Source organism: Aquarana catesbeiana, linkage group LG01, assembly GCF_042186555.1.
Source record: "Aquarana catesbeiana isolate 2022-GZ linkage group LG01, ASM4218655v1, whole genome shotgun sequence".
Classification (NCBI taxonomy): domain Eukaryota; kingdom Metazoa; phylum Chordata; class Amphibia; order Anura; family Ranidae; genus Aquarana; species Aquarana catesbeiana.
In genome coordinates this window covers 318,334,978-318,359,563 of record NC_133324.1, presented here as the reverse complement: position 1 = coordinate 318,359,563, position 24,586 = coordinate 318,334,978, and the positions used below count along the sequence as shown (strand labels likewise).

General features: G+C 43.7%; 1 protein-coding gene across 2 annotated transcripts in view; it reads right to left on the bottom strand.

The window, feature by feature from the left end:
• Positions 1–24,586, bottom strand: part of SVOP (SV2 related protein) — a 140,884-nt gene that overhangs the window by 93,177 nt on the left and 23,121 nt on the right. The window contains exon 1 of one of the 2 annotated variants that reach the window (XM_073629993.1): positions 9,675–9,939. The exons of the other annotated variant lie outside the window; for it this stretch is intronic. Coding sequence (XP_073486094.1) covers positions 9,675–9,709 — 35 coding nt within the window. The 5' untranslated portion in view covers positions 9,710–9,939. Of the gene's footprint in view, positions 1–9,674; positions 9,940–24,586 lie in introns of those variants that run through there. 2 annotated transcript variants of the gene reach the window in all.

Below are 24,586 nucleotides of genomic sequence, written 5' to 3'. Positions count from 1 at the left end.
CTGAGAGTCCCTATTTCAAATCAGAATCCTCCCATCACATCAGAATTGCTGCGGGCCTAATAAAATCTTGGATGTGGGTAGCAGGCCTTAGTTTGGAGACCCCTGATCTCAAATACAAAAGGAGGACATTTTTTCAGGTCTGAGGCCAATTTGTCAATACTTAGCAAGCATGGACCCAAAGATAGTCTGTTTTTTTTTTTTTTTTTTTTTTTACTATGCCTTAACACAAGTGAACTCATCAGAGTAGTCAGAAAACCTTGATTTACATCTAGATGATTCATGCATGATAAAAGCAACAACAAGCAACACAGCTCATTCAGAGAGAGCAGCACAAGGTCATTACACTGTGCACTTCAAAAGGGAAGCTGTCACAGCATTGGAGGCTGACATTTGTTGACTTTAGACAGATTGTTAGCTATGGGGTAGAGAGTTTATGCTGCATGGAGCTGCAGAGGTGTGTCCTGCTTTCAAACTAGCATTACTTCCATAAGTCATGGTCACCACACCTGGAAAGGAGCCTTGGCTGATGCTGAAAAAAGTTTCCTAAATGACTACTGTGTACAGATGTCCTATGTCTATTTAGCTTCTACCTAACCTTACACCCATAAGTAAATACAAAGAGCTGCCAAAATCTTACAGCATGTATGCAACACATCGCACAACCCTTACAATCACATTTTAGATCTCTGGCTTATGTAATTTTCAGCTGTGGTGCCCAAACTGTGCAGTGAATGGTCTTAATAATCACAGGACCTGGTGTTTTCTGCATAACCTGATGTTCTCCAGCAACGCTCACAACAATGACAAATTTTGTTCAGCTTTGTTAAAATAATGTTTTCCCATCAGCCATTATAGGCTTAAAGAGGCTGCAAAAAGGAAAACTATATTTTATCTAAATTGGTTTTGTGGCTGAAAAGCTTGTGCAAAAAAATATACACTAAATCAGCTTTGTCTCACATATATACATAGTCCCAACAGCTTCACAAAACATTGATTGCTATGTTACTATCAGCTCTTATGTAAGCAAGTGTAATTTATAGAAGAGGAATACAATATGCCAAAGCGATATTAGCAGCTTCTTGGTGCCTGCAGAGTAAAGAAAGTCATTAATGTAAAAGGATTCCTGGACCAACCATTATTTGAACAATGTGAGAGATATGGTGTTTACATACAGTATTTTTTGCTTTTTTGAGTGTTTGTGTTCAGGTTAATGGAACCCTAGCAGATAGTGACTTTTTTTTAAACTAAGTTAGTGTACTCAGATATGTTATAAAAGGTCTTTTTGCTTCCATTTTATCTGTTCTATCCTAACCTGACTGGTTATACTTTTGCAATAATGATGGCTAACAAGCCTGAAAAAGCTGTATGTAATTAGAAGTAAATGATTCTATAATATCAGTTTGCATCTGTGCTAAAGCATGATTCAGACATGAAACGCGTCACAGGGTCATAAATCAATAATCATTACAACTCTGGCCACTGTCTTTAACTGTGGAGTAAATCCCTTGCTTTTTGATTTCTGAAGAAGCTATGAACCCTGCTCTATGATGGTTATGCCTATTGAAGGGGCATTTCTGTTACCTCCAAACAATCTGATAATTTCCAGCTCAGCATATACCTACTACAGAGTATATCACCTAAATATGGCTAGGCTCGCATATATGCAAGTGAGAGACGCTTGCAAAATCATGTGCGTTCCTGACCCACAGAGAATTGCAATGCACTTCAGCAGACACACGGGGGTGCCATTAATTCTTAATAGCACCCCCACACATTGGCAACAGTGGCACATTTTTGGCACCATGCTGTTCGGTGAGGCGCATTGTAAATAAAAAGGGTTGGGGACTTCTTTCCCTGTGTTTCTGCGGTTAGGACAGCCTATTTAAATGGATGGTCTGCCTATGTGCAGAACGCAGGTTACAATAATGTGAAATTAGCCTTAACATGTAGAGCTCAACACGGACCATATTGCTGTCTTGGTAAAGATAACATCTAGAGATGGAGTGAAGGTCAGCAGACAAGCTAATCACCTCTTCTTTAACTAGGATGTTATATGGTTAAGGGTTGTAGCCTTTTTCCAAACATGCATGATAGCGCAATGCTGTACACATATTCAGTGTTAGTAGTAGTTTAAATTTAAATGGAATTTACAGTGCATTTATTTCTTTACTATGGTCAAAACTTCATTTTTTTTAAATCAGAAAAAGAGTTTATTGAAGAACATAGCCAGTATACAGCCACACATGTCAAACAGTGAGTAATATACGGTACATCAATTTAGGCTCATCCTTAATAAAGCATCAAAGCACACAATTAACAATAATTTTACCAGGCAAATTTATAGATCCATTTAGATAAGTCATAATATAAAGTTTCACTGTAAGCCGTATAGATTGTTGTGCATTATAAAGTAGCTAATTCACTGTGTACCAGTATAAGTAAGACAAAAACCAAAAGAAAAAACAATAGAAAAAAAAAGGGGGGGAGACCCGTAAAAAGTGGCAGAAACGTCTTAACATGGCCTAGTTACCTTTATCATTCATAGAATACATTTGGTTAGCTAGGTACCACAAATCTATCTGTTTGGCAAGAATCACAACTGTAGTAGTCTTTCTTTCACCAGTTGGTGGGGAGCTATTCCGGGAGTATCTATCCACGGTTGCCAGATAGAGTAGAATTTTTTACTAACATTCCTATGTTGGTAGGTGAGTTTTTCATGTATTAAGGTCACATTAACTGCATCCACCCACTGTCTCCCGTCTGGCACCTGTGGGGATATCCAATATCTGGCTATCAGTTTACGGGCTATATAGAGTAGCCGCAAGACTGCCGTGTGACCATGCAGCGAAAAGTGAGGGTATCTCCAAGGCACCCAGCAAGTAAACAATGGGATCATGCGTCAATGGGAATTGAAAAATTTGGGAGATGGTGGAAAGAACGTAATGCCAGTACTGAAAGAGTTTCAAACATTTCCACATCATGTGTAAAAGGTCCCCTGTTGGTTCTATTGTACTTGGGACATAGGGGTGAGTCTCTGCTTCCCCATTTATGGAGCTGAACTTGTGTTTTGTATGCTCTATGTAATAGGAATAGATGAGAAAGCTTGTGAGATGCCGAAACCAATACCAAGGGGGCAGAAGTCAGACATAGTTCCCAAGCTTCACCATCTATGTGGCCCAGGTCTTTTTCCCAACCCTTTTTATAGCTTGGAATATACCCTCGAGATCATCTCTTTCTTGTTCTCTGTTAGGAGGACATAAGATTGTAAGGGGTGCACCATAGGAGTAAGCAGGGAGACTCTAGCCTTGCATTGAATAGCGTGTCTGAGTTGCAACATAGATAATCTGATTTGCGCTGTTTTATTGCACCATATCAGATTTCTAAACTGGGAGTCTATTTGGGAGAACTATTTATGTGGGATCCACACAGGCGCATTATGGAAAATGTACAGGAGTTGTGGGGCCCATACCATTTTTGTTAAACGCTTAGTCCAAGCTGCGCATTTGGAGCAAAATTTATGCAATAGTTGGACTAGGTTGAGCTGTATGCATTGGTTGGGATCCTGGGTTACCTGAATTCCGAGATATCTGAATTCATTGACCTTTTGAACGTCACTCGCGTAGTCTGGCAAGGGATGCAAATGTGGATTTAAGGGCATGAGTAGCAATTTATTCCAGTTGATCTTGAAGACCAATAGGGCTTCAAAATCAGTGATCAATTGCATCATGTTTTTCATGGAACCATCTGTGTCCCCTAGGTAGATCAAGGTATCGTCCACATATAAAGATATAGTATCTACATGGGGACCCCTGATGAAACCTAAAATGTTCTGCGATGCCCGGACATGGATGGCCAGCAGTTCCAGAGCCATGGTGAACAACAGGGGCAAAAGTGGGCACCCCTGTCGCGTGCCCCTGAACAACCGAAATTAATCTGAAAGATCCCCATGAATCCGTATCCTCGCAGATGGAGATGCATATAGCAATTGTACCCATTTGATAAATGTGGTGCCCACTCCAAATTTTGCCATTACCTCCCATAAGTAGGGCCATTCAACGCTGCCGAACGCTTTTGCAGCATCAAGGGAGAAGATGGCCCTATTACCAGAGTTATCAGTAGGAAGTTGTAGGTTTAGGAACAATCTGCGTAAGTTTTGAATCCCAACTGATCTCTATGTATTCGTTTCTGGATAAAGTTAGCTAATCTATTAGCTACTACCCTGGCCAAAAGTTTAATATCAGAGTTGAGTAAGGATATAGGTCTATAGGAATCTGGTGACCTGGCATCTTTTCCTGGTTTCAAAAGTACCACGATAATCACCTCATTCGTAGAAGAAGGGAGCTTCCCGGCAGCCATCGCATTATTAAATACATTGAGAAGGGTTGGTATCAATGATGTGGTATAGCGTTTGTAAGCTTCGGATAGTAGGCCATCTGACCCTGGCGACCGTCCGTTTTGCGTTTCGGTCAGTGCCTCAAGGAGCTCATCCTCAGTCAATGGGGCATTAAGTTGATTGGCTTCGTCTACAGACAGGCTAGGTATCAGGGACTTGTCTAGAAAAGCATGAATAGCAGTAGAAGGGGGTTGCACTTTGAAGGTGTATACATCCATAAGAAATTACCTAAATATTTTAATAATGTCTGGGGTAGAGTATTGAACTATACCCTGTGTATCTGTCATAGTAATGATATGGGAAGAGGGCTGTGGTGTTTTGCCCAGTAGAGCTAATATGTGCCCCGTGTTTTCCCCTTCTTCGAAGTGTTTCTGTTGGAGGAAGAAACGTTTGTTTTCAGACAACCCTGCTCTCTTGGATTCATCAGAGGGACTAGCCACACATGTCGTCTCTGTTCTCTGTGCCTCTGATATGATAAATGTCTCCCATTCTTTGGTCTTGGTTTTTATATAATCTAATTAATTGTCTGCGTAAGAAGGCCTTGGCTGCATCCCATACAATTACAATGTCTGCAGTATCAACATTTTGCCTAAAAGAGGAGTTCAGTAATTCTGGTATTGGATCGGGATTTGGGAGAAGAGACAGCCAGAACGGATTCAACTTCCAGCTCGTATGTCCCCTCAAGACTCCGACCCGAAGGTCTACTAAGAACAGAGAGTGAAGCCGATACATGTCTAGCAGAATAATGGGAAGATTCAATTAGTGGTAGCATAAGATCATTTCCCAGTCCCAGATCTAATCGGGACAGTCCCCCTATAGAGGCAGACTGACAAGAATATTCCCACAGTATCAGGGTTGTGCATTCTCCATACATCAATAAGGCCCATCTCCGAGAGATCAAAACTTCATTTTAAAAAAAAGAATTAAATAATATTTTTAAGTCTTCATTAAACAAGCAGGGGGAGCTTTAGGCTCTCTTGCATAGTTTACAAGCTCTATTTTTGCTACTTAGATGTAAGGGAACTTTTGTTTACAGAGCTCAATAGCTCAAGCTGACGTTTCCCTTAACGTGGATATTTCAACTGAAGGTGACATGTCCCTCATCTGACAACTCAGTTTGAGATTATCAGTCAGACAAATTGGCCTAAAGGTGTACTACCTTTATAAATGTAAGACTACAAAGTGTTTAAGCATTTTGTGCATGCAGTTTCTTCAACTAATTCAAGTTTCACTATACAGCAGCAAACATATGTGTTGCTAGAATTGTGAAAGACCTGGGGCATCCTTGGGCACCCTTGGGCAACTTAAAGGAAGCAATGATACACTGTGCCAAGCATGCTACAGTGAATGAGGGGGGGGGGGTGTTCACATTGCACAGTGGGAGGTTCTCAGTAGAGGTCAGTAGTATGTAACACACAGAATGAAGGAATGCAGGGGCCCGGAGTATGTAACATTAGGATTGCCACCTTATCCCTTTAAAACCAAACACATATTTAATTACACAGATTCTGTGGCTGATTAAGGTGGTAATTAAACTCACTTAATGCCTTATCTGCATTAAATTAGCCACAGAACCTGTGTAATTGGTATGTGTTCGTTTTAAAGGGATGAGGTGGCAACTCTATGTAACATACAGAGTGCAGGTGTCAAGAGTATGTGTACGACCCCCAAGCACAAACACCCAACCTCCTAACAAAACAACCCCCCTCACCTCAAGTCCTAGCCCCAGAACAGGTTTTCCCCTTCCAAGCAAACCCCCTCCTACCCACCTTTTTCACCCACCACTGTAAGTAATACCCCCAATCCCTGTCTAAGAAACTCATGCTCACCCAAGTTTGAAAATCCCACATCCACCAAAACAATCCTCCTAATCCTACCATTAAAAAAATAAAAATTCCCCCAGCAGTAAAAAAATACCCCTTCCCCCAAACAAATATCTCCACTCACCAGCATTGAAATCCCCAGGCTCCAGAACAGAAATCCCCCCCCCCCCCAAATTCCCACTCGCTAGCACAGAAATCACCCCCTAGCTCAAAGATCCCCATCTCTCCAGCATCCCCGCCAAGCACTCACCAGACCTCATGCAGAGCAGTGTCTGGTTAGAGCGAGGCGATCTTTTCTCTCTTGGTTGTTTTAGACATGTCAGAGCTAAGGAGGAGCTAAGGAAATCCCTTTGTTCTGCACTACCTCTCTGAGCTCAGGTATGACGAGGAGCATGGTACTTTTCTGCTATGTGGGAGTCCCTGCGTAATGACAGGGGACATAATCTGCAGCTGCACAGGGACTCCTGCGTAACGGGAAAGTTCAGGACATCTCTGAACCGGAGGACATGTGACCATGGTGGCAAAGCATACTAACCTCAATTGCTGCTGTTACAATTACATTAATCTTTGCTTCACTTAGTAAGTGCTTGCCATTTTTGCTATCTCAATTTGGCATTATGTTCTCGCTGTACATTAAATTGTATGTGTATCTAAAGCCAAAACTTGTTTTAGTTTTGAATAGCATTTTGAAAGCATTAAACAATTTAGGATGTTATTGCTGTCTGTCTGGGGAGATCCACCCTTAATATGCCTCCTAGTTATCACTGTCACTGGGACTGAAAGTATGAAAAAATTACAAATTTTGAGTTGTTATTGAAACAGGAATAGATGGAAAATCTTCCAAAACGTCTTCTGGTGACAACTGAGGCAAAGTGCGGGTTTCCTTTATTTTAAAAAGGTTTACTCTTATTTTCTGTTATGTCAATGGCAGAGAAAGAGAAATGATCTGGGGGATGAGTCACTTTTCCATTTTCGTGCAATAGAGAGTTTGGCAGCTATGAGTATATGGGTTACTACAGTGTCAAATATACTAGGCCAGTCTTCGATTCCTAATCCCAGCAAGGCTAATTGGGGTGAGACTTTACCAGAATTCCAGTGGCAGATATAAGAAATGCATTAACATCATTTCAAAAGGTAAAAAGGCTTGGATAATCCCATCAGGTATGGAGCAGAGTGCCATTGTGGCCACAGTTTCTCCAGCATTTGAAGGAGAGGGATGGCTATATAGAGACAATTTTCGTCAGCGTGTAGTACCAGTTATGCAAATTTTTCTGGGCAGATTCCCATTGAGATAAACATTTAGAGTATTTGAGAGGATTTAGAAGTGTGTGTTCGATTGAACCATATCCAATGAAATGTTTAACTTCTTTTCCCAATGGTAAATGTGAAATATTTGTATGCAGTATTTCATATTTATCTGAACGTAATAAATAAAACATATATGTAACAGTTGCTTTCTTAGCATCACCAGCATTCATACAACACCTTGTTTTTTTTTAGGTATATAATATAGATTATTCTTGAATTTCAGCTTTAATCACCACAATAAAATGAAAAAAAAATTACACATAAATGCATCAATATATACAATATAACCAAAGTGATAGTCACATAATTTTTAATCTTTGACTATTATGAAGACGTAAAGTGGAAATAAACCTAAAAAAAATATTTATTTTCACCTAGCTATCCAGGTGTCTGTTATTCTTCTACAAACCACATTGTCCAGCAAAAATGTCAGTTAGAGGGTTATGACAAATCATTTACCACTGGGACAGGGGTGTTTTAAAGTGGTACAAACACATGGCCACTGCCCCCACCTATAACTGGCCTTCACAGCAATGAGCACATGGAAGGGCGACACATGTCAAACAAAGCAAAGAAAATTCCCAGCTCAACTCACCAACCAGCCTGCAAACAACTGAATTGTCTTATCTAACATTTGCGTTAAAACAGGGGTTTAGTTTGCACACATTTGCAAATACATAGATAAGCCTGGAGGGAGCCCACCCCTCATTAAAGGCACAGGGGCACATTGGACACCCACCATAAAACACAATGGCAGCAAAGGTATCCAGTGCGTCCCCTTATCAGTTTTTAAAAAGTGTTAGCTGAAGCTTGACTTAGGGTGTTATTTACTAAAGGAAAATCCACTTTGCACTGAAAGTGTAATTGGAGGTGCAGTCGCTGTAGATCCGAGGGGGACATGCAAGGAAAATAAAAAAACAGCATTTTAGCTTGCACATGATTGGATGATAAAATCAGCAGAGCTTCCCCTCATTTCAGATCTACCCCTTAGATTTAGAGTGACTGCACTTCCAAGTGCACTTTCTGTGCAAAGTGGATTTGCCTTTCGTAAATAACCCCCTTAGTGTGTTATGCCATGTACACACGACCGGACTTTTCGTCGGACTGAACTCCGAAGGACTTTTCAACGGAGTTCCAATGAAACGGACTTGCCTACACATGATCACACCAAAGTCCGATCATTTCGAACGTGATGAGGTACGACTGGACTAAAATAAGGAAGTTCATAGCCAGTAGCCAATAGCTGCCCTTGCGTCCTTTTTTGTCCATCGGACTAGCTTACAGACGAACGGATTTTTCGATCGGACTCGAGTCCGTCGGAAAGATTTGAAACATGTTCTATTTCTAAAGTCCGACAGATTTTTCGACAGAGAAGGTCGCTAGACGTTTACTTTATTTTACTGTTTTTTTTTGTTTTTCTTTTCTTCTCTGTTCAACTGGTTAAACTGCACATGGCGGACCCTAGTGGGTCAGCGATTTCATCACATTGTGAATTGTTGGACATGTCTTGTTCTATGTATTTTGATAACTAAAACAAAGATTATTAAATGTATTAGAGCATCTAACACCCCCCTCTCCCCGGACTGACGAAGCTGCTGTCCAAAGGTGTCTGCTTTACTACTTCACAATGCAGACACCCTAAACGGGAGGTGTTACTGACTGGATCACCAGCTGAAAACACAGGAGAAAAAGCCTTAAAAAAAAAAAATTAAAAAAAGGAAACTAATGCAGCCACCACATCTAAGCACTGGTAAGCTGCAATATGTTCCATTTTTTTTTTGTTTTTAGGTTTAATACTGCTTTAGATATTCATCAGCTACCAGGGTAGGGTTTTTACTGTAGAATCCTATAATTCAGGCTGACATGCATGCAATGCTTTGAGCGAGCCTAGCTGGGAGAGAAGGGGTTAAGTGGAATCCTCTGCTTTCTTTCAGCATAATATCCTGAATTCCTAATTACTGAGAATAGCACAGGGATCCGGCCATTGTAGGAGCTGGATGTAGATGTGCCTTGCATGACATTTAATAACAAACAAAGCATGCAGTTTAATAAGGAACCTAGAAAGAACGGTTAGGAGAAGATCCTATAGACAGGGGAAGGGAGGGAGCATTTCTGCCCATCTAAACAAGGATCACCATTGTGTTACTCACGGAAGATGTCTTAACTGGAATAGATCATCCTCCATGTCTGGTGTGTGTGTATTAGAGATGCCCGGACGGATGTCATGGCCTGTCACATTGTGCTCTATTCAGGAGGTCTGCCTGCTGGACAGCTCCTGTACGCTGTGCCCGAGCAGTAAGGAAGCGCCGACAGATGTGTCACACTTCGGGAATGGTTCCTTCTAGCAGAAGTGCCAGCCTAACAGGCCCTCCTTCCCTTCCCTATGTAAAGCATGTCTCCATTGGCTCCACATCATTTACCCACATTGCGAGCTGTGCAGCACATTCTCATTGGCTTTTCACTGCACTTCATTCTATTGTATTTTACAAGTCTTAGGATAATGGCTTTGCTGAGAGCTGATTGAGAAAACTCATCAAAGTGACATTCTTTGCACAGAATTTTATGAAATCATTTTTTGGTAGTGATGACTGGCAGAAGGATTGAATGGTACTGCGCCTTATTTCTACATCAGATTTAAAGCAAGAATAAATCCCAAAAAACAAGAATTTGATACAGTATGTCACAAAAGTGAGTACACCCCTCACATTTTTGTAAATATTTTATAATATCTTTTCATGTGATAACACTGAAGAAATGACACTTTGCTACAATGTAAAGTAGTGAGTGTACAGCTTGTATAACAGTGTAAATTTGCTGTTCTCTCAAAATAACTCAACACAGAGCCATTAATGTCTAAACCACTGGCAACAAAAGTGAGTACACCCCTAAGTGAAAATGTCCAAATTGGGCCAAAAGTGTCAATATTTTGTGTGGCCATTATTTTCCAGCACTGTCTTAACCCTTTTGGGCATGGAGTTCACCAGAGCTTCACAGGTTGCCACCGGAGTCCTCTTCCACTCCTCTATGAGGACATCATGGAGCTGGTGCATGCTAGAGACCTTGCACTCCTCCACCTTCCGTTTGAAGATGCCCCACAGATGCTCAATAGGGTTTAGAACTGGAGAACAGCTTGGCTAGTCCATCACCTTTACCATCAGCTTCTTTAGCAAGGCAGTGGTCATCTTGGAGGTGTGTTTGGGGTCGTTATCATGTTGGAATACTGCCCTGCGGCCCTGTCTCCATAGGGAGGGGATCATGCTCTGCTTCAGTATGTCACAGTATATGTTGGCATTCATGGTTCCCTCAATGAACTGTAGCTCCCTGGTGCCGGCAGCACTCATGCAGCCCCAGACCATGACACTCCCACCACCATGCTTGAACGTAGGCAAGACACACTTGTCTTTGTAATCCTCACCTGGTTGCCACCACAGCACGCTTGACACCATCTGAACCAAATACGTTTATCTTGGTCTCATCAGACCACAGGACATGGTTCCAGTAATCCATGTCCTTAGTCTGCTTGTCTTCAGCAAACTGTTTGCGGGCTTTCTTGTGCATCATATTTAGAAGAGGCTTTCCTCTGGGACGACAGCCATGCAGACCAATTTGATGCAGAGTGCGGTGTATGGTCTGACCACTGACAGGCTGACCCCTCACCCCTTCAAGCTCTGCAGCAATGCTGGCAGCACTCATAAGTGCATATTTCCCAAAGACAACCTCTGAATATGGCGCTGAGCACGTGCATTCAACTTCTTTGGTCGACCATGGTGAGGCCTGTTCTGAGTGGAACCTGTCCTGTTAAACCCCTGTATGGTCTTGGCCACCTTGCTACAGCTCAGTTTCAGGGTCTTGACTAGGGATGAGCTGAACACCCCCCGGTTCAGTTCGTACCAGAACCTGCAAACGGACGAAAATTCGCACGAATATTAGAACCCCATTGACGTCTATGGGACTCGAACGTTCGAAATCAAAAGTGCTAATTTTAAAGGCTAATTTGCATGGTATTGTCCTAAAAAGGGTTTGGGGACCCGGGTCCTGCCCCAGGGAACATTTATCAATGCAAAAAAAACTTTTAAAAACAGCCATTTTTTTCGGGAGCAGTGATTTTAATGATGCTTAAAGTAAAAAAAAAAAAAAAAAAAAAAAAGTGAAATATTCCTTTAAATATCGTACCTGGGGGGTGTCTATAGTATGCCTGTAAAGTGGCGTGTGTTTCCCGTGCTTAGAACAGTCCCTGCACAAAATGTCATTTTTAAAGGAAAAAAAGTCATTTAAAACTGCTTGCGGCTTTAATGTAATGTCGGGTCCTGGCAATATGGATGAAAATCAGTGAGACAACTGGCATGGGTACCCCCCAGTCCATTACCAGGCCCTTTGGGTCTTGTATGAATATTAAGGGGAACCCCGCACCCAAATTAAAAAAGGAAACAGCAGTATACAGGCTCTGTACTCTGAACAGCAGTATACAGGCGGTGCAAACAAGACAGGGGCTGTAGGTTTCTTGTTAAGTAGAATCTGTTTGTAAATTTGAACTGGTACATTTTTAACGTGTTTAGCTCCAGCCAAAAAATCTATTTTAAGCTTTTTGGAAAACATAGGGAAGGGTTATCACCCCTGTGACATTTGTTTTGCTGTCTGTGCTCCTCTTCAGAAGATTTCACCTCACTTTTTGTCCCAATGACAAATGTTTTTTGAAAATTTGTTTTTTTTTGTGAAACAAAGATTGGTGATAAAGCATCAGTGGAAAGGAGAAATGTTTTTCCCATATTAACTCTTACAGGAGAGAATTTCCCTTCCTAGGGGTAGATTTCATCTCACTTCCTGTTGTCTCCTTCCGTTTGCAAGTAGGAGTCGTTTGTAAGTTGGATGTTTGAAAGTAGGGGCCTGCCCTATATACTCAGCAGAAATTTGGGCCTTAGGTGTTGTTGTGGCCACAACACTGTAAGCCCTCACAGGGCCCTGCTGTGAAATATTAGATCAAGAATTGTAATTACATGCCCCTGTTGAACAGGGGCAGAAAAATTGGGCCTTTGGTGGTGGTGGTGGTGCTGGTGCCACAACACTGTAAGTCCTCACTTGCTCTTGGTGGGCGCAGAAACGGGCCCTGCTGTGAAATATTAGATCAAGAATTGTAATTACATGCCCCTGTGGAACAGGGGCTGAAAAATTGGGCCTTAGGCACTGGTGCTGGTGCCACAACACTGCAACCCCTCACAGATACTCTAGTTGGAACGCAGGGAATGCAGGAACGAGCCCTGCTGCAAAGTATTGCATCAAAAATTGTAATTACACGCCCCTGTTAAACAGGGGCTGAAAAATTGGGCCTTAGGTGCTGGTGCCACAACACTGCAACCCCTCACAGATACTCTAGTTGGAACGCAGGAACGAGCCCTGCTGCAAAGTATTGCATCAAAAATTGTAATTACATGCCCCTGTTAAACAGGGGCTGAAAAATTAGGCCTTAGGCACTGGTGCTGGTGCCACAACACTGCAACCCCTCAGGCACTGGTGGCGGCGCCCAGAACCAAAAATGTTCTTACAAGCTATCAGCGTGATCATTGAAGAGGAAGAGGATAATTACTCAGGATAGTCACTCAGCATCAGCATAGGCAGTCTTTGAAGGGATCTGAGATTTAAAAAAAAATTATTCGGTTACATCAGCATCAGGTGCTTGGATCGACCGAGTCGGTGGACAGACGCACCCTGTGATCAGTTACAAAGCCTCCAGCAGCACTGAATGTGCGTTCCGAAAGAACGCTGGATGCAGGACAGGCCAGTAGCTCTAATGCACACTGTGCAAGCTCTGGCCAGTGATCCATCCTCAAGACCCAGTAACCCAGAGGATTTTTGGTGGGAAAGGTGTCCAAGTCAGATCTTGCCCCTAGGTATTCCTGCACCATGTAAAACAGATGCTGGCGATGGTTGCTGGAACCGATCATACCTTGGGGCTGCGGACTAAAAAATTGTCTGAACGCATCGGTCAGACGGCCACCTTCTCCACCGCTCCTTCTTTGACTGACCAAAGCCTCAGCAACACCTTGTCCAGAAACAGGAGTTTCTAACCTCCCAGTCTCTGGGAACACGTTGCACAGACCTTTCTGCAAGGCCTCTCGAAGATGTTTCATCCTCTGCTCCCTCTGCGACAGCAAAGTAAGGTCCGCAACCTTACCCTTGTAATGTGGATCAAGGAGGGTTGCCAGCCAGTACTGGTCCTTCTCCTTGATACCACGAATACGAGGAACCTTACGCAGGCTTTGCAGGATCAAGGAGGCCATGCAGCGTAGGTTTGCTGAGGCATTCCGTCCGGAGTCCTCTGAGTCACTAAGGACGACATGGTCCGCAGCCACCTCCTCCCAGCCACATACAAGTCCATGTGTTTCTTGGGACTGATCCCTTAAAGACTGCTGCTGATGCTGAGTGCCAGGCTCCACCTCCATAGTGACACAATCCTCCTCCTCCTCCTCGTCCTCTTCCTGTGTGAACGGCGGGCACGCAGGAACACTGTCTGGATAAAGGGGGCCTTGAGAGCTAAGGAAGTCCTCCTCTTCCTGCCTCTGTTCTGCCTCAAGTGCCCTGTCCATTATTCCACGCAGCGTGTGCTCCAACAGGTGGACAAGGGGGACAGTGTCACTGATGCATGCACTGTCACTGCTCACCATCCTCGTGGCTCAAATGGTGACAGGACAGTGCATGCATCCCTGATCATGGCCCACTGGCATGGGGAAAAAAAAACAAGCTCTCCTGACCCTGTCCTGGTGCCATAGTCGCACAGGTACTCATTGATGGCCCTCTGCTGCATGTGCAGCCGCTGCAGCATGGCCAATGTTGAGTTCCACCTGGTGGGCATGTCACAGATTAGGCGGTTCTTGGGCAGGTTAAACTCCTTTTGGAGGTCTGCCAGATGAGCACTGGCATTATATGACCGGCGGAAATGCACACAGACTTTCCTGGCCTGCCTCAGGACATCCTGTGAGCCCGGGTACCTGCCCAAGAACCGCTGCACCAACAAGTTAAGGACGTGAGCCAAACAGGACACATGGGTCATTTGTCCCTGTCGGAGGGCAGAGAGGAGGTTGGTGCCATTGTTGCAAACCACCATTCCTGCCTTAAGTTGAGGTGGCGTCAACCACCTCTGAACCTGCCCCTGCAGAGCTGACAGAACCTCTGCCCCAGTGTGGCTCCTGTCAACCAAGCACACCAGCTCAAGCACAGCATGGCATCTTTTGCCCTGCATACTTGCGTAGCCCCTTGAACGGCTACGGAGCACCGCTGGTTCTCAGGACAAAGCACAGGAAGAGGCCATGGAGGAAGAAGAAGAGGACGGGGTGGAGGAGAGAGGTGTGTCACAATCATTAGTAGTGGCATTTTGGAGGCGTGGTGGCGGAACAACCTCCAACACTACTTCACCTTGTCCTGCATCCTTCCCAGCTGCCAGCAGAGTCACCCAATGCGCGGTGAAACTTAGGTAACGTCCCTGTCCATGCCTGCTGGACCATGAGTCAGCGGTAATATGCACCTTACCGCTGACCGCCCTGTCCAGCGAGGCATGGACATTGCCTTCCACATCCCAGTAGAGAGCCGGAATCGCCTTCCGTGAGAAAAAGTGGCGTTTGGGTACCTGCCACTGAGGAACCGCACATTCCGCAAACTCACGGAAGGGGGCAGAGTCTAGCAACTGAAAAGGCAGTAGTTGAAGTGCTAGAAATTTTGCCAAGCTAGCATTCAACCACTGGGCATGTGGATGGCTAGGAGCGAACTTCTTTCGGCGGTGCAGCAGCTGGGGCAGGGAAATTTGACTGGTACAATCTGACGTCGGTGTACCGAAAGCAGATTGCCCACAAGTACTTGGCTGTGACACACCTAATTCTACACCTTCATTCCTCTCAGTGCAGGTCTCAGAGAGGACTGAAGGTATAGTGGGGTTGGAGATCTCAGCTGATGAGGAGCAAGGAGAGGTCCTCTTTGTTCTTTGGTGTGGGTCTTTTAGATACGCTTACCAACGAACTGCATGGCAGGTCAACATATGTCTGGTCAATTGTATATACAGAAAAGATTTGCGCCAACTCTCAGAAGAAAAAGCAGCCAACACAACAACTTGACCTGTGTAAATGTGAGAAAATATAAAAATATATAGTGTGGCGCTAGAAGTGATATTCCATAGAAAGTAATAATAACCCTATAGGGTGCATATACATAAGGAAGAAATAGAGGGGTTCGGAGAGAGGGAGATATCACCTTCCCTACTCACACTTCCCCATAAGTGAATGTAACCTGAAAAGAAAAAAGTACAGCAATATATCTGTGTACGTGTACTAAATAACAAATATAGGGAATAAGTGTTGTATAACGTGAAAAAATGAGGAACACCTATCAGGCTGGTCTCTGGAGGTGAAGCTCCGGATTCTAGTTATACATCAACAAAATATAAAAGAACAAGATATTATCAAGGTTAGTGCAATGATGTGTCCCAAATGTTAAATTATTTGGAGGGAACTGAAACAAATACATATGAAAAAAAGTCCATCATAATCATAGATGTACATATATTTGGAGTCCACTATCTTAAGTATAGGGTTGCTAAATATCGATCATGGTGCAAGAAATCAACAGGCAGTGGTAAACCGGGACTGTTGGACGTATCTGTATTCAAAAATAGGGTTCTTCCCTTGGAGTGGTGACTTTGGCCCAAAGAAAACAGGTATATAATGCCCTTACCGGATCAGGTGGACTCACAGGCCCTTGGCGGTGAGTCTAACGAGCTTTGTACCGTCAAACGGTATGGAGCTGTGAAGCCGTGTGTTGTTCCCGGGTGGAGTATCCCTAGGAGGCACGTCAGTCGGTTATCCCAGAAGTCATCTGATGGTACGTCCTTGGTAGGAGGCAGCTGGGAGCCGGGGTCACCCGAAGTCTTCAAGTAAAGGAAGCCTGTTTCTCAGTAGCCAACACCATTTGGGTAGGTGGAACCAGAAAAAAAGAGAAACTTCCACATGGTGTAAATCTTTCACAAACGTGACGACATTTATTAGATAAAAAAAAATTTTTTGCGACAGGATACAAAAAATTATTTGGGCAGTAAAAACTAGGCTCAAAAAAAAAAAAAAAGTCACAAGGTTAAAAGTATGAGCAGTAGGTGATGGTAAGGGTAAAATCCACAGGAACCCGACGCGTTTCGCCTCCAAAGGCTTCTGCTGGGGTACCCGAAACGCGTCGGGTTCCTGTGGATTTTACCCTTACCATCACCTACTGCTCATACTTTTAACCTTGTGACTTTTTTATTTTTTTTTAGCCTAGTTTTTACTGCCCAAATAATTTTTTGTATCCTGTCGCAAAAAATTTTTTTTATCTAATAAATGTCGTCACGTTTGTGAAAGATTTACACCATGTGGAAGTTTCTCTTTTTTTCTGGTTCCACCTACCCAAATGGTGTTGGCTACTGAGAAACAGGCTTCCTTTACTTGAAGACTTCGGGTGACCCCGGCTCCCAGCTGCCTCCTACCAAGGACGTACCATCAGATGACTTCTGGGATAACCGACTGACGTGCCTCCTAGGGATACTCCACCCGGGAACAACACACGGCTTCACAGCTCCATACCGTTTGACGGTACAAAGCTCGTTAGACTCACCGCCAAGGGCCTGTGAGTCCACCTGATCCGGTAAGGGCATTATATACCTGTTTTCTTTGGGCCAAAGTCACCACTCCAAGGGAAGAACCCTATTTTTGAATACAGATACGTCCAACAGTCCCGGTTTACCACTGCCTGTTGATTTCTTGCACCATGATCGATATTTAGCAACCCTATACTTAAGATAGTGGACTCCAAATATATGTACATCTATGATTATGATGGACTTTTTTTCATATGTATTTGTTTCAGTTCCCTCCAAATAATTTAACATTTGGGACACATCATTGCACTAACCTTGATAATATCTTGTTCTTTTATATTTTGTTGATGTATAACTAGAATCCGGAGCTTCACCTCCAGAGACCAGCCTGATAGGTGTTCCTCATTTTTTCACGTTATACAACACTTATTCCCTATATTTGTTATTTAGTACACGTACACAGATATATTGCTGTACTTTTTTCTTTTCAGGTTACATTCACTTATGGGGAAGTGTGAGTAGGGAAGGTGATATCTCCCTCTCTCCGAACCCCTCTATTTCTTCCTTATGTATATGCACCCTATAGGGTTATTATTACTTTCTATGGAATATCACTTCTAGCGCCACACTATATATTTTTATATGTCTGGTCAAGCATGTGGTGCCCAAGCGGGAGATGTTTTGGCCACGCGAGATACGCTTGAGACATATGTTGCAAATAGCAGCGGTGCGATCTGATGCACTCATCTCAAAAAAGGCCCACACCAAAGAACTTTTGGAATAACGCGCAGAGACAGCAGAGCCCTGCACATGCAGAGCTTTGTGGTGTGATGCAGTCAGTGTGCTGCCTTTAGGCTGGCCCCTGGAGGGCATCCTGCCTCGTTGGTGACGTGCCGCCTCCTCCTCCTCCTCCTTTCTCCTATCAGGCACCCACGTTGAGTAAGTGACCTCATCATCCCCTCCCTCCTCATCACTGGAGCAAACCTGGCAGTATGCTGCAGCAGGGGGAGCATGACTGCCAGATTGCTGTCCTTCTTGGGCACCCCCTCTGTCCGTGCTCACGTTACTGCCTTCATCTAGCTCAGTATCATCATCAGAGCCTTCTAAAAGCTGGGCATCCTCCTGGAGCATGTACCCAACACTGTGGTCAAACAGTTCGAGGGACTCCTCAGGAGGACATGGTGGGGCTAGGGAAGGAGTCACTGATGCCATTGAGCCGAGGGAAGAGGCCGCGTTGGCAGCTGCTTTGCCAGACAAAGTACCCTGAGCATGGGTGAGAGAGGATGAGGAGGATGAGTATGGCTTGGTCATCCACTCGACCAAGGCTCAACATGGCCAGTTGCCGAAAAAAAGGCCAAGCGTGTCCCACGGCCACGTGCTGATGAGGATGCACCGTCTCCACGACCAGCACTGTTGCCTCTAGACACAGAGCCTGCTTGCCCTCTTCTATTGGCTTGTGACTGTCTGCCTCTCCTTGTTGGCCTTCCAGACATACTAATGGCCTGTAGCTGCACTAAGCTGGGATATATATATATATATATATATATATATATATATATATATATATATATGTACTGATACTGCAGCTAGCAAAATCAACTGCCTGCCTGTAGTATGAGAACACCACCAACCTTCTACAGGTAGCTTTAGCTGAACACTGTGCAGAGCTCGCAAAAAACTAACTTGTAGCTTATTTAGCTGCCTGCGGTAGTGATAGGATCAGGAAAACACCACCAACCTTCTACAGGTAGCTTTAGCTGAACACTGTGCAGAGCTTGCAAAAAACTAACTTGTAGCTTATTTAGCTGCCTGCAGTAGTGATAGGATCAGGAAAACACCACCAACCTTCTACAGGTAGCTTTAGGTGAACACTGTGCAGAGCTCGCAAAAAACTAACTTGTAGCTTATTTAGCTGCCTGCGGTAGTGATAGGATCAGGAAAACACCACCAACCTTCTACAGGTAGCTTTAGCTGAACACTGTGCAGAGCTTGCAAAAAACTAACTTGTAGCTTATTTAGCTGCCTGCAGTAGTGATAGGATCAGGAAAACACCACCAACCTTCTACAGGTAGCTTTAGGTGAACACTGTGCAGAGCCCGCAAAAAAAAAAAACTTGTAGCTTATTTAGCTGCCTGCGGTAGTGATAGGATCAGGAAAACACCACCAACCTTCTACAGGTAGCTTTAGCTGAACACTGTGCAGAGCTCGCACTACACTAACTTGTAGTTTTAGCTAAACACTGTGAGGAGGACGCACTACACTAACTTGTAGCTTTAGCTGAACACTGTTCAGAGGACGCACTACACTAACTTGTAGCTTTAGCTGAACACTGTGCAGAGGTCGCACTACACTAACTTGTAGTTTTAGCTGATCACTGTGAGGAGGACGCACTACACTAACATGTAGCTTTAGCTGAACACTGTGCAGAGGTCGCACTACACTAACTTGTAGTTTTAGCTGAACACTGTTCAGAGGACACACTACACTAACTTGTAGCTTTAGCTGAACACTGTGCAGAGGTTGCACTACACTAATGCCCCGTACACACGGTCAGGTTTTCCAACGGAAAATGTGTGATAGGACCTTGTTGTCGGAAATTCCATCACACATTTTCCATCGGATTTTCCGACACACAAAGTTTGAGAGCAGGATATAAAATTTTCCGACAACAAAATCCGTTGTCGGAAATTCCGATCGTGTGTACACAAATCCGACGGACAAAGTGCCACGCATGCTCAGAATAAATAAAGAGATGAAAGCTATTGGCCACTGCCCCGTTTATAGTCCCGACGTACGTGTTTTACGTTACCGCGTTTAGAACGATCGGATTTTCCGACAACTTTGTGTGACCGTGTGTATGCAAGACAAGTTTGAGCCAACATCCGTCGGAAAAAATCCTAGGATTTTGTTGTCGGAATGTCCGAACAAAGTCCGACCGTGTGTATGGGGCATAACTTCTAGTTTTAGCTGAACACTGTTCAGAGGACGCACTACACTAACTTGTAGCTTTAGCTGAACACTGTGCAGAGGTCGCACTACACTAACTTGTAGTTTTAGCTGAACACTGTTCAGAGGACGCACTACACTAACTTGTAGCTTTAGCTGAACACTGTGAGGAGGACGCACTACCCTAACTTGTAGCTTTAGCTGAACACTGTGCACTACACTATCTTGTAGTTTTAGCTGAACACTGTGAGGAGGATGCACTACACTAACTTGTAGCTTATTTAGCTGCCAGCGGTAGTGATAGGATCAGGAAAACACCACCAACCTTCTACAGGTAGCTTTAGCTGAACACTGTGCAGAGCTCGCACTACACTAACTTGTAATTTTAGCTGAACACTGTGAGGGGGACGCACTACACTAACTTGTAGCTTTAGCTGAACACTGTTCAGATGACGCACTACACTAACTTGTAGCTTTAGCTGAACACTGTGCAGAGGTCGCACTACACTAACTTGTAGTTTTAGCTGAACACTGTGAGGAGGACGCACTACACTAACTTGTAGCTTTAGCTGAACACTGTGCAGAGGTCGCACTACACTAACTTGTAGTTTTAGCTGAACACTGTGAGGAGGACGTACTACACTAACTTGTAGCTTTAGCTGAACACTGTGAGGAGGACGCACTACCCTAACTTGTAGCTTTAGCTGAACACTGTGCAGAGGTCACACTAAACTAACTTGTAGCTTTAGCTGAACACTGTGAGGAGGACGCACTACACTAACTTGTAGTTTTAGCTGATTACTGTGCAGAGGTCACACTAAACTAACTTGTAGCTTTAACTGAACACTGTGAGAAGGACGCACTACACTAACTGTAAATAGTCTAGCTGCCTGACTGTGGTACTAATAGGATCAAAAGAACACCAGCAATTTTCTTCAGGTAGCTGTAAATACTGTAACAAGACAAGCCTGCCTGTCAGTAGGAAGATAACAGGAACCGATCTAGCTAAACTGAATACAGTGTGTATATATATATATATATATATATATATATATATATATATATATATATATATATTATAACACCTGGGATGCATATATACACAATACACTGTAAGTGCAGCTAACTCACTGACTGTCCTGCCTAATCTATCTAACTTAAATCAAATGACACTGTCTCTCTGTCTTTCTCTTTCAACGCCAGAACACACACTACACAGGGCCGCCGTGCAGGCGGCCTTATATAGTGTGAGGCGTGTACTAAATCCCCTGAGCCATAATTGGCCAAAGCCTCCTTGGCTTTGGCCAATTATGGCTCTCTGTTCAGATGGCACTGTGATCAGCCAGCAATGCACTGCGATGCCGCAGTGAATTATGGGCCTGACGCGCCACACCAATTTGGCGCGAATGGCCCATATCGTTCGCAATTCGGCGAACGGGCGAACAGACGATGTTTGAGTCGAACATGGGTTCGACTCGAACACGAAGCTCATCCCTAGTCTTGACAATCTTCTTATAGTCTAGGCCATCTGTATGTATAGCAACAATTCTTTTTTTCAGATCCTCAGAGAGTTCTTTGCCATGAGGTGCCATGTTGAACTTTCAGTGACCAGTATGAGAAAGTGAGAGCGATAACACCAAATTTAACACACCTGCTCCCCATTCACACCTGAGACCTTGTAACACTAACAAGTCACATGACACCAGGGAGGGAAAATGGCTAATTGAGCCCAATTTGGACATTTTCACTTAGGGGTGTATTCACTTTTGTTGCCAGCAGTTTAGACATTAATGGCTGTGTGTTGAGTTATTTTGAGGGGACAGCAAATGAAGTCTGCTCACGTAAAAACATCTTTGTCATTCTGAAGCTTCCCTCCAATCACTTTGCATATTATTTTATATTTACTATGATTCTATACTTCCCAAATATGCTGCAGAAATCTCCCTCCACTGAGTGGCTGCAACCATTTTAATTGTGGCTTTTTTATAAATAAACCTAGGGTTGGCCGGTATTACTGGCCCTAATATTTTGTCCCTCCTCAAAATACTTTTCTACCTGCCTAAACTGCACATTGTAATCTAATATTATTTTATTTTCATAATTACTAGTTTCCCGCTGTTTGCCATCCTGCAACAATGTCTGTCTATCCATTTCCAACATTCTACTTTGGTCATTCAAAATGGATGCAGGTTCATACCCTTTGCCTATAAATCTATTAGCCAAAACCTTGGATTGGAGGTGGTAGTCAGAACCTTCAAAACAGTTCCTACGTATTCTAATAAACTGGCCCTTAGGGATATTATTAAGCCAAATATTATGATGACAACTATCTAATGGCAAATAGGAGTTCCTGTCTGTAGGCTTAAAATAATTTATAGTGAGCAACTGACCTTGATCCTTAAAAATTTCCAAGTCCAGGGACACTATTCGTTCATTACCTTAATTGATATTTTTAACCTTCAAATTTTCCAAATCCTCTACTACCATGTTTTGAAAAACCTCAATGAATTTGTTATCCGCATTGGGAGGATTGAATACTGATCTATTTTTCAAAGTGGAGTGACATCCTATCTCTTTCTGGGGGGACCTGGTGTCCGGCTTAGATAAAAAATACTTTCTCTAATTAAGAGTACGTGAAAATTTCTGTATATGTACTTACGTAGCAAATTTATTCAGATTTTTGGTAGGGGCATACTTTAAACCTTTATCTAAAACCATAATTTCCTCATTATTAAGATCCTGTCCACTAATATTAAATATTCCTGTGCCTATTGGTACTTTCTTTTTTTGTTCCCTTCTCCTTGCTCTCCTTCCTCTCTTTCTTTTCTTTTGCCCCCAGATATGTTTCCAGTTAATACCTGGTTATTCTCCGGATACATAGGTTTCCCTAAAAAACATTCACGGAGTGATCCTCTGATTATAAAGAGGGGCAAATCTATTGCCTACAGGGAAATTATAACCATCATTACCAGGGGTCAGAGAATAATGAAAATCCCTACTAAGAAATGGCTGCCCATCCTGGCCAAAACCTCTCTGTCTGGAAACTCTATGTTCCCACTGGGAATTCCCCTGAAAATAGGAGTCCTGTTGGTATCCCCAGTTATTCCTCCCCCTTCCCCTTCTCTACACCTCCAGTTCCCTCTAAATGGGGGCTGAGCCGGGTGACGATGTCCCGTATTAGGTGGTATTTCCCTGGGATCTTCTCTCTGACTGGGGGGTTCTCTGATACCATGAGACATGGGATTGGGGGGGTCTATGTTGATCTCCTCTAGGAGGTGTATTTTCTCAAGAGGGAACTTGAATATCTTCACTGACACTACGTTGCCATTTAAAAACTTCCTTATTTTTGTATTTATTATTATTTTAAATATTTGCACACCGTGGTGGATCATTTCTTCTGTGAAATTTATTTATGCACCTTTTATATACCCACTGAAGTGACTAGTCTCAGTTGATACACAGAGATTAAACAAATCATCTTACCCAAGTTGTACCTCTTTATCTTTCATCCATCTCTTCTCTACAGCCTACTAAAGCACGCATTTTACAAAGCATTTCTGGGCTTCCAGAGGCAGGGGACAGGGATCTGATGTCACACACTGCACAGCAGGGAGCTGAGTGTAATCTGAGACCTTGGTGGAGGGAATGGAAACACCCCATTCTATACATTCGTACAGGGAAATTATCTGGAAATTATCTGTGTTAGGATAGACTCTCAAAAGTGAGTCATGCAGATAGCAGAGGAATGACAGAGCAGACAGAAGTCACGGTAGGTGCTATGGATCAAGACAAGTATATACTATATACAGTGCCTTGAAAACGTATTCACACCCCTATAAAATTGTCCACAGTTTGTGATGTTACAGTCAAAAACGTAAACGAGATGTAGCACCCTGGAGTTTAGGCAGGGATGCTCCTCACAAATTTACTTGCCAGGAGTAGGTTATCCTGGTTGATTGTTAGAGATCCATTGATTTCTCCCTAAGTTTGGCCTTGTTGCACTTTTCTCTTCTACCACTAGGTGGCCAGGTACTTGGTGGTACTACATAGGAGAAGGGCAACCCAAGGTCAGGTTATGGGTATGTGGGGTATCTCAGCCAATGGGCAGGGGGCTGCTAGGCCGGAGATTGGGCCTATCCCGGGGGCCTCTGGCTGCTAGGCTGTCTGAGGGCCTATCCAGAAGCAAGAGAGCAGCGCAGGGTTGGGACTGCGGCTTGCAGTCCGACCAGAAGTGACGGTTCTGCCGGCCAGAGAACCTGTCAGTGGTCAAAGGTAGAAGCTGTCCCCACTAAGGGACCAACCACCTTATTACCAGGGACCACAGTGAGTAACTGAAGCAAGTACTGGAGCAGTATTCTCACTGAATGGGCACGGTGGAGAATCGGGAAACTTTAGGCAATGATCAAGTCAGGGACCCAGCCAGCGGAGGTGACGCTTGCAGAGCAGCCTTGTATGTCAAGCCAGGGACTGAGCGGGCCAGTGGGGTGAAGCTTGAGAAGTATCGGGAGT